A 10417-nucleotide genomic window follows, 5' to 3' on the forward strand; every position below is an offset into this window, starting at 1 on the left:
GTGTATACATATACTACATATATATGCTTCTACAACCTTCATATGCAGCACCAAATAATATATGCTACAGGATCTCTTGAGGATGTTTGTCATAGAATTAACTTAAAACTCGCCGTACAGCCTGTAAAATGCGATGAAGAAGATCTCCATCGGTCAAGGTTTAACTGGATCCAAGTTCTAAGTAAAATATTGTAGACGAAAAGGTATTAGACGAACCATAATTAAGGGAAATCCAAATAACTAAATGTCTTAAAATAGTATGAACATTTATTGCTCAAAGTCCATTATTTTTGTTCCATAGACAAATAACTTCATAATAATGAAGGAAATACAGAAAGGATCAGCTTCGAATATCTATGTAATGGACGATAACTACGATCAGATTTCTTCAGTACTTCTTGAGGAAACTTTTGAACCAGTGTGCTGAGAGTTTGGGGTACCTTTTTCGGTTGTCGTTGTAATCTACATAATTGATCCCAAACCGAACAGTGTATCCCGAATTCCATTCAAAATTATCCAATAACGACCATGCAAAGTATCCCTTCACATTGACACCATCCCTACATAAAATGGAAGCGAAAATTAAAATGCATTGAAGGCGTCAATATAGTTTTCTTTTTTTTCCCCGAAACAAAGTGTATAGTAAACCTTAATATTAATTAGTTAAAAAGAACTTACTTGATTGCTCTGTGAAGGTAATATATGTGGTGATAGTAGTAATAAACTCGTTGGGTGTCATTAAGGGCTTCTACAAGTGATAATTTGGGATCATTGAACTCATCAACACCTACAATGTGTATGTAGTTTCAAATATAGGTTTTATAGAACTTCATTGTATTTCACCATATGCATTCGAAACATTGGTTATGCAATCGATTAGGCTTAAACAAGTCATTACCATTCTCAGTAATGTAAATGAGTGGATCATGATACTTCTCCTTCGTGTAGAGTAAAAGGTCTTGAATTCCTCTTGGATAAACGTATAGCCAATCTGAAGCAGCCTGTTACTCATTTGATGATAATTGAGCTTATTGAGAAAAATTTGATGCTAAAATCACAAGGAGTTCAAGCTAACAATCTGATGTTACCTTTGGACCGATGGGGACTCCATTTTTCTCAGCTGCACAATGCATATGGTTAATTATCAGAGTGTAATTATTCCAATTAAGTGAATTAAATTGCTAGAAAGTTTTTTAATTTGTACTCACGAGATTGATTAGAGCGAGCATCTGTTAAATAGCTTGCGTTTACAGAATTGTTTGAAGGTGCATAACTTGCATAGTAAGCGGTATAGTAATTTAATCCAAGAAAATCAAATGACCCCTTTAGCAACTTGGATTGTTCTTTCGTAAACTTTGGTAATCGGCTTCCTACAAGAGACCGCATGCTGTGTGGATAGTCGCCACTCGTCAATGGTTCCATAAACCTACAGAAACATGGAAATTGCAAGCATGAACTTGTTGGCCAGTGAATAATACATATCCGAAAATAAACATTTAATTGAGTTAATCGATATACTTACCATCCAAACATAAAATCCAAAGATCTCAACGCAGCGTTTTTTTGGTGCTTTGCGTCAGAAACCGGAACAAACCAAAGTGACGCCAGTGTTATTGATATCAAGCCTTTTTGAGATGCCTGTACATGTTCATGCAGGTTTGATTGAGCAAGTAAAAGCCACAATCTATGTCTATCTCACTAATAAATTACTTGATCGTGTATTATCACTTAGTATTAGTGAGTCAGATCGAAGTTTTCAACTACAACCCAATATTCTGACCAAAAATAATACCTGATATTTATCCTTGTATACTTTTACAGCAGCTGCATGAGCAAGGAGTTGGTGGTGTGCCACCAAGTATGGTTCAGTAGCCGAATTTCCACCAGTGCAGTTTAGTTGCTGCCAAGCAGAACATCGTCCTGGTGCTAAAAATCCGCTAGCATAACCACCGTTGCTATAGGTCCATGGCTCATTCAACGTGATCCAATGTTTTACGCGGTCGCCAAATTCATTGTAACAAAGTTTTGCATAGTCTCGAAAATGTTGTCTGCAATCTAGAAAAATTAAAATTAAATGCATTCTGATTTTGAAGCCCATATATCCTATTAGTTCGCATTCAATTAAAGAGATCATTTTGTGGAAGTTAAAAGTCGTTCACTCACACAATTTTAGGGCTTAAGAAACCGCCGTATTCATCTTCTAAAGCTTGAGGAAGATCAAAATGAAAAAGTGTCACAAATGGCTTTACACCTAGAGTGTAACAAGTAAAAGCATAAACTTCGATTAGATTATGTTTATGAGTGCATATTGTTCATGAATATGCTCTGTAATAATGTTCTTTATTCAAATAAATGGAATATAATTTTTTTTTTAATCAATACCTTTGGTTCTGGTTCCTGATTGACTAAAATCTTACACTAAAACTTTATTAATTTCAATACCTTGATTGAAGGAGAAAATTTAAAGTTCAGTATTAATTAAGAAATTTAATAACAAAAATACGATCTCCGTCCTAAAATCAGGCAAAGATTAATACCAAATAGGATTCTTATTTTTCTCCTCAAATTTGAATTGTGTGAAATGTGATCAAATTTTTTATTTTATCAAAATAAAAATGTTTTATTTTTAATTTTAAATATTAGTACATTTTGAATTAAAAAGTGAATAAGATTTACATTAAGAAAACATTTTACGTAAAACAATTGGTACATTTTACATCTGTATAACAATGTGGTGCATTTGTCAAAAAAAAAAAAACATGGTACATTAATGAAAATGGGTGCATTACAAATAAATTATGGGTACAAATAAAAGATAAAAAAATATGGGTACAAATAAAAGATAAAAAAATATGGGTACAAATAAAATTTTAAAAATATGGGCACAAAAAAAATATATATATATATATACACACACACAGGTATAAACTAAAACTAAAAAGAAATTGGTACATATTTAAAAAAATGGTTGTAAATTAAAAAATGGGTACAAATTAAAAAGAAATATATAATACAAAATAGCCATAAATATGCTGACATATAAATATTTAGAATGGTTAAATAACTTTCAATTATAAAATTTAAATATGCTGACATATAAATATTTTTCTGCATAAAAAACTAAATCACAAGCTTCTGATAAAAACCGAGTAGTTCTAGTATTTATAATATGAATGCCTTTACACTTTGCAGAGATATAAGGTGTCATTCTAGGATTCCATTTCTGGGTACCATGACCAACAAAAAGACTTTGATATAAAATTAAAAAAGAATAAGGTTCCAGAAATAAAAAATTGAGGGATGTGAACCAATTTCTCCTTGATTGAAGGACAAAATGTTAAATTTCAGTATTAATTAAGAAATTTAATAACAAAATTATTAAATCCTTTCTAAAATCATGCAAAGATTAATACCAAATAGGATTCCTAAAATAATAAAAATTATTTTAACTATTATACCTCGATCAAAAATTAAAAAAGAATAAAATTTTAATCAATGAAATTAAAAATTAAGGAAAGAAAACTTAATTTCTCCTAAAAAGAAAGTTGTAAAAATGAATGACATTATGAAAATTTATCACCATGGCGTAAAAGTTCATTGATGAGATTGTTGTAGTATTTGATTCCTTCCTTGTTAATGCCCCCACTTAGCTTTCCATCTATGATAAGAGAAAATAAACGTTAAATTATATATAATATATATGTAAGCATTCTTGGTTATATTATATTGTGGATGCGAAATATAAACTTACTCGGTAACAATCTGGACCATGAAATAGAGAATCTATAAGCATCCAACCCCATATTCTTCATAATTCCCACATCTTCCTATATATAAGAACACAACATTTTATCATCAATGTCTTGTGTTTCTGAAGGCCCCATAATTTAGTCTAACCTATGATGTTGTTGGAATATAATTATTCATTGGACCCGTTTCTTAAGGCCCCATAATTTAGTCTAACCTATGATGTTGTTGGAATATAATTATTCATTGGACCCGTTTCTTAAGGCCCCATAATTTAGTCTAACCTATGATGTTGTTGGAAGATAATTATTAATTGGACCCTTCCAACTACAAATTGTCTAGGAGAATAAAGTTAATGTGATTTCTACCTTATAACGGTGATATTCATCATTAGCCACATCTCCATTGCTTCCATCTGTGATCTTCTCTGCATATTATCACCATAGAAGATTTTGAGTATTAATTTAGAGCATAATGACCACGTAAATCCCTATATACAAGTATATGTATGTATGTACACCGACCAGTCGCTTTTGTCACCACACAGACTCTCAATTAGTATTTGATTAAAAATTACTACACATACATGCATAGACTGATACTGGATCTTGCAGAATAATTTTCCACTTTTATTCCCATAAAAAAAATAATAAATTGAAAGGATAACGCTTGTGTTCCTTTATGGGGGATTTACTCGTCCCCCAACTTACAACTAACAAATTTTTACCATCCGAATATCATAATTGGAACCGTTTAGTTTCTTTATTATCATCTCAGATCATATCTATGAAAAATCATTCAATTTAGAGTTCGTTGGTCATTCATATGCATAAAAAAATTGAATGGTTTTTCGTATATATGATCTTCAGATGATAAAAAGAATAAATAGGTCCAGTTATGATGTTTAAACAGTAAAAGTTCATTAATCGAAAGTGGGGACAAATAAAATCGCCTGGGGGCAAATAAAATCTCCCAGGGGGATACAAGCATGATCCAAATTGAAATATTCTGCATTTTGGTACTCAATAGTTAATTGGATTTTTTTTTTTTTTAAGAAGGGGGAAATCCACGGGGCGGGAAGTATCTTGTAATTAATTTGGGTTTATCATATTCATTATTAGTTTTGTATATGTTTTATTTATAGTTTCTTTTGAGGAATATTCATAATTTTTTATATTTAATTATAAACTTATTTATTGAAACTGAGCGTGTGTTTGATTCTACGTGTATATCACAAAAATAGATACTATTTTGTCTCGTACATAAATCATAAACATACTAGTAATATACTACAAACTATCAAGATTTATATACAAGTATATCCAACATGGAATACATTGAACTGCATGTACAAGAAAAATAAAAAATATCTAAAAACTTGTAAAATGTAAAAATTTCGAATTATGTACCAAAAGTTATGAGACAATACCAAATTCGAAAACTTCTGAATATTCTGAATTTGAAAATAAAATTTTGATTTTGTAATTTTTGGGTTGAAAACTGGAAACCTTGTGCTCAATATGATTCGATTGGTTCGAATCTCTCCTTTATATCTGTAAATCACACCACATGCAAATTGTAGTCACGTGGTTTAGGAAATGGAAAATATTCAGTTCATACTTTTCAATTAAAAACCCACTGAAGGAACCCGTGAAGTAAACTATCGAACGTTAACTTTTATTTTTTTGACGCCACACTCAATTGGCTGATTTTGTCGCTCATACCGAAAGTACGTGGATCAATATACAGACAAAACTGATACAATTGTTAATTCACTGATCTATAATATAGGTGAATCATGCGTGTATATAGACTTTACATATGCCTGTTATAAATATTAGTTTTTGTGTAACATTAAAAAAAATGTTAATTAAAAACAAAAAGAATGAATTCACTAATATATACTCCTTGGAAATGATTTCAAGTTAAATCTGCATATGTAGCTAATTATTTGACTAGACATACACACCTGGATATTTGTGGGTGTAGGTGTCCCATATGCTTGGTCCTCTACCATCTTCTCTAGCAGCACCTTCATACTAGAGAAAAATAAAACACACACACACGTACAAGAGTGCAAACCAATATTAATTAATGTCAACACTAATGCATGATGTTTGGTCTGACATTGAAAGAATAGTCTGATAAACTAACCAAAACTCAAATTAAAGGGTAATTAATTAATTAATTACTAAGCCTCTGCAGAAGGATTGGAGAGTTTTTTTCAGTGTCCTTGGAAACAAAGTGGTACATCACGTATTATCTGGGCGATGCTATCCACACACTCTTTTTTTAAATATGTCATTTGATCCTCTTCAATTCTTTCGATTGACGACCGAAAGTTGAGATGAGTATGTGAAAGGTAAAATGATGTGTGAATAGCATCACCCATGTCATAATACAAATAGAGGAATACTGAAAAGTATATTCTTTCTCCACTTATACTATGACATATGATGTAGTAGCTTTTATTCCAAATTCACACAAAAATCGGTTAAATGACTGACCTGGTAAGATGCTGAAGCAGTGCCAAATATAAACCCTGCTGGAAAACTGCTCCTGTTGAGGAAAGCAGTGTCATAACGACTGGGCGTAATCGCAGCTTTACTACTTGTCAATGCAACGCCAACTAGAAGCAGCAGCACACATGACAGAGGAGACCCTAATTGCAGTGACATAACTTGTAAGTTTTGGTGATTTAGATGCATTGGCTCTTCCTGGCTTGGTGCTCATATATATAGAGCCTAGATCCAAGAGGAGGAAGTACACACTTGAAAGAGTTAATTAAATGGCTACTAGTTTATTTATTAATGGGAGACTTTGGACCTTAGTTATAAATATTCTTTGATTGAAATCTTGTTGGTTTTTAATTTTTTATTAAGGTCCCTGAAATTAATGTGATAATTTATTTCTATGTACGTTACTATATTTTTTAAATTAAAATTAGAAATTTTAGTTGTTTATATAAATGAGAATTTCAATAAAAAAAACCTTAATTTGTGGGATTAAAAATATTAAAATATAAATATACTATTGTGTGTGTGTGTGTGTGTGTGTGTATAAACATGGGTACATTCATCAAAATTAACAAAAAAAATTATTGTATCAAAACATGGGTACATTCTTCAAAATCACAAAAAAAAAAGATATTAGACTTAATAACATTAGTAAATTTCTTCGATTAAACTTGACATGGATACATTTTAAAATCAAAGAAAAAAGAATGTACCCATATAAGTTTAAAAATGGATTAGAAAAAAATTGAATAGATTTTATATAAAAAAAAGGGTACGTTTTACATATAACAAATTGGTATATTTAAGAATGAGTACATTTTAAGATTAAAAAGTTTTACATGAATGGGTACATATAATTAGCATGGGTACATTTAGCAAAATAAAAAGTACAAATACAAAAAAAAATATGGGTACAAATACAAATAAACTTTAAAAAATATGGGCACAAAAAGAAATTAACATATGGGTACAAATTAAAACAGAAAAGAAAATTGGTACAAGTTAAAAAAGAATTACAAATTAAAAATGGGTACAAACTAAAACTAAAAATATATGATAAAAAATTTAGTAATAAATATAAATATACTAATTGTAACATTTTTAACATTAAATGAATATATTTAGACATAAAAATATATTTTATTATTGAAATAATTAATGATGCTATTAATACCCAAGGATTTTGATCAAAAATTGAAAAGAAATATGATTTTAATCAATGGAGTAGCAAAAGAAATGATGAAAACCTAATTTCTCCTTTATTAATACTAGTCTTTGATTGGATATGAAACCTTTACAATATTTTTATATAAAATAAATATTCTGAGAAGCTACAAGCACTAGTAGAAAAAACAGTTTGCGCAATGAGATTTTGAGCGACGAAACAAATTTCGTTGCCTAAGTGGCACTTACGCAACGAAACCATAGATTGGTCGAGCAAAAATGGTAGGATACTAAAAAAAAAACAAAACAAAGCAAAAAGAACTCTATGCTACGAAAATATTCGTCGCGTAAGAGTACTTCGCGCAACAAACACGGGTGTTCGTCGCGCAAGAAAAAGCAGGAAGACAAATTTTGGCACCAAATGTTTGCGCGACAAATATTTCCACATATTCCTCACGCAAAGTTTCACTGGAACGGTCAGATGCCCTTCAACTGCTCCCAGTGCGCATTTATAACGCATTTTGAGCAACCAAGTGGTTTGTCACTCAAAGTGTTACGGGTTCTATATAAACACAATTTTAGAACCCAAGTTTTCAAAGTTGCGTGGGAGAAGGCTCTCGCGAAGGGAAAGGTAAAAAAGATATTTATTGTTGATCGAATTAGTTGTTTTATATTTGATATGGTTGGATTTTTTTTTTTTTTTTTTGAAGTCTATTACTTTTAAAATTTTGTTGGTAGAAAAAGAATGAGGAAAAGTATGTTGCGAATAGAGAAGTACCGTCATAAGCAATTGCCGTCATTTGAAGACAAAAGTAAGGCTAATGCGTACCCCGAACTTAGGTTTGATATTGGGGGTTTGGTGCAGAACCAATGTTCTACCGAGTTTGATTCTTGGAAAATGGTGCCTGAGGAGTTGAAGAAGTCCATGGTGGGGGAGTTACCGGAAAGTTTATATTAAAGAATGTATAATTATTTTTGTTAAAAAGTAGTATTTCTTTATATTACTAATTTATTTCTATTGGCATTAATATAGGTTCATTATAATGTTGATGAAACCGAGAAGAAGCAGCAGAAGTATTTGGATGACCTTTTCAAAATGATTCGTGCAAAAGTAATATGTATAATTTGGTTTCAGCTGCAAAGGTAGAAAGTGCAGTAAAACTGCAGAATCCGCCTCTTCACCTCATCCCCCTTCATTTTTCTTCAATCCGGCATCCGTCACTTCCATTTTCTTCTCTAGGTTGGTCAAGCTATCTCGGTGTGCCTGGTAAACGTTTTTTTGTTAGGGTAAAAATATTAATGTCGATTTGTCCTAACACCATGAAATTCGTTATCTTAGGGATATTGTGTGTGATTAGCGATTGGTGGAGAAGGATTTGGAAGGTAGTTTCTTCATTTTATTTAAAAAAATATATAAAAATAATTAAATTATGTTGAAATTATGTTGTTATGTTTATATTATGTTGTGAAATTATATTTATATTATGTTGTTAAATGTGTCGTGACGTACAAGTATGTGTTGTGATGTACGAAGTTAATTGTAATTAACTTCGTACTTGTTTTTTTTTTAGTAAAACTTAGTTTCCCGTTCAAGGATTAGTTGGATTTCGTGCATGGATGCAAAAGCATGACTACGGTCCAATTGATTCTTAAATTGTCCCAGTATTTGGACAGTTTGGGAATGCACAGTTATGGCGCGTAGTTTATGGTTCAAGGATTAGGTTTTGATTATGGGGATTTCGGTGTCATCTCTGTACATTCTTTGGGTGGCACATAGGTATTTCATATCTACGTTGTCCATCTAAAGAACTGTACCGAGATGTTGTCGAAATTCATCCACATCAAAATCTAATATAATGTAGCCGTAAATTACGTGACGTAACTTTGCGTTCCCAAATAGGATAGGCCCCTTACCGAAGGCATAAGGTGACAATATCATTTGTACGAAGTTGTTGTGATTGTTGTACTGTTATTGTGGTTGCAGGAATTATGGACAGAACGTGGATACAAAACCCAAATAGATGCGTGGACAAATACTTGAATGAAATCAAGGATTTTATTGACTTTGCACGTACACACAACCCGGATGCAACTAGAATCCGATGTCTTTGTAGGAGGTGTAACAACACGTTAAGGGACATAATTGAAAATGTTCAATTTCATTTAGTAAGGAATAGAATGGTAGATACCTATAATACTTGGAATCATCATGGGGAACAATTAGACAATGTTTCGGCTTCAAACGCCACACAAGTGGGCAATGTTAAACTTAATATGGATCTTAATGAACAAGTCATGGATATTATAAATGATGCTTTTCCATTTGCATCGACAAACACCAATTAGGAAGAAGAAGATCACGTGCCTACACCAATAGACAATGCAGACTTTGAACAATATGAAAAACTATTAAAAAATGCCAACCAAGAGTTATACCTAGGGTGCGAGAGCTTTTCGATTCTCACGGCCATTGTGAAACTAATGCACAGAAAAATAAAGTATTGTATGTTGAACCAGTGTTTCGATTACTTTTTGGGGGTTTTGAGAATGCTTCCAAAAGACAATTGTTTGCCAGAAGACCATAGAAACGTGCAAAAGGTGTTGAATGGTCTCAGATTGGGTTATGAAAAAATTCATGAATGCAAAAACAATTGTATTTTATTCTACAAAGAGAATAAGGGATTGGATAAATACCCTATATGTAATGAGTCGAGGTTCAAAATGACATCTCAGAATAGAACGACTGAGATCCCATAAAAAGTCATACGTTATTTGCCTTTGAAACCTAGGTTGCAGCGATTGTATATATCGATGCATACTGCCATTGACATAAGATGGCATAAGGAAAAACAGATAGACGACGATGTGATGAGGCATCCTACTGATGGGGAAGCATGGAAGGAGTTCGATCGAACGTACCCCAAGTTTGCTACTGATCCTCAGAATGTTAGATTGGGACTTGTCATTGACGTATTCAATCCGTTCCGGAT

At 31.8% G+C, this 10417-nt stretch overlaps 1 protein-coding gene across 3 annotated transcripts; it reads right to left on the reverse strand.

The window, feature by feature from the left end:
* Positions 1-221: 221 nt before the first annotated feature.
* LOC126583184 (beta-glucosidase 12-like) lies at positions 222-6501 on the reverse strand. 3 transcript variants are annotated; one of them, XM_050247497.1, is made up of 13 exons: positions 6255-6501; positions 5717-5786; positions 4116-4174; positions 3752-3827; positions 3581-3658; positions 2164-2206; positions 1793-2048; positions 1523-1638; positions 1209-1426; positions 1089-1120; positions 899-1001; positions 679-787; positions 222-560 (listed from the first exon to the last, which is right to left on the reverse strand). In XM_050247497.1, exons 1-13 carry the CDS (start codon positions 6453-6455, stop codon positions 389-391), a joined length of 1533 nt encoding a protein of 510 aa, XP_050103454.1. In that variant the 5' UTR covers positions 6456-6501; the 3' UTR covers positions 222-388. The 3 variants fall into 3 exon arrangements, with proteins under 3 accessions (XP_050103454.1, XP_050103453.1, XP_050103455.1); XM_050247496.1 differs by having other exon boundaries at positions 2164-2251; positions 6255-6499; XM_050247498.1 differs by lacking the exon at positions 2164-2206 and having other exon boundaries at positions 1793-2055.
* Positions 6502-10417: the final 3916 nt, after the last annotated feature.

Source organism: Malus sylvestris, chromosome 9 (genome assembly GCF_916048215.2).
Source record: "Malus sylvestris chromosome 9, drMalSylv7.2, whole genome shotgun sequence".
Classification (NCBI taxonomy): domain Eukaryota; kingdom Viridiplantae; phylum Streptophyta; class Magnoliopsida; order Rosales; family Rosaceae; genus Malus; species Malus sylvestris.

Coding starts and splice junctions, on each gene's coding strand:
- LOC126583184 (XM_050247496.1), bottom strand. CDS start 6,455: ATGCATCTAAATCACCAAAACTTACAAGTTATGTCACTGCAATTAGGG. Junction 3,659..3,751: donor ATGGTCCAGATTGTTACCGA/GTAAGTTTATAT, acceptor CTCTTATCATAG/ATGGAAAGCTAAGTGGGGGC. Junction 2,252..3,580: donor CAATGAACTTTTACGCCATG/GTGATAAATTTT, acceptor GTTACACTCTAG/GTGTAAAGCCATTTGTGACA.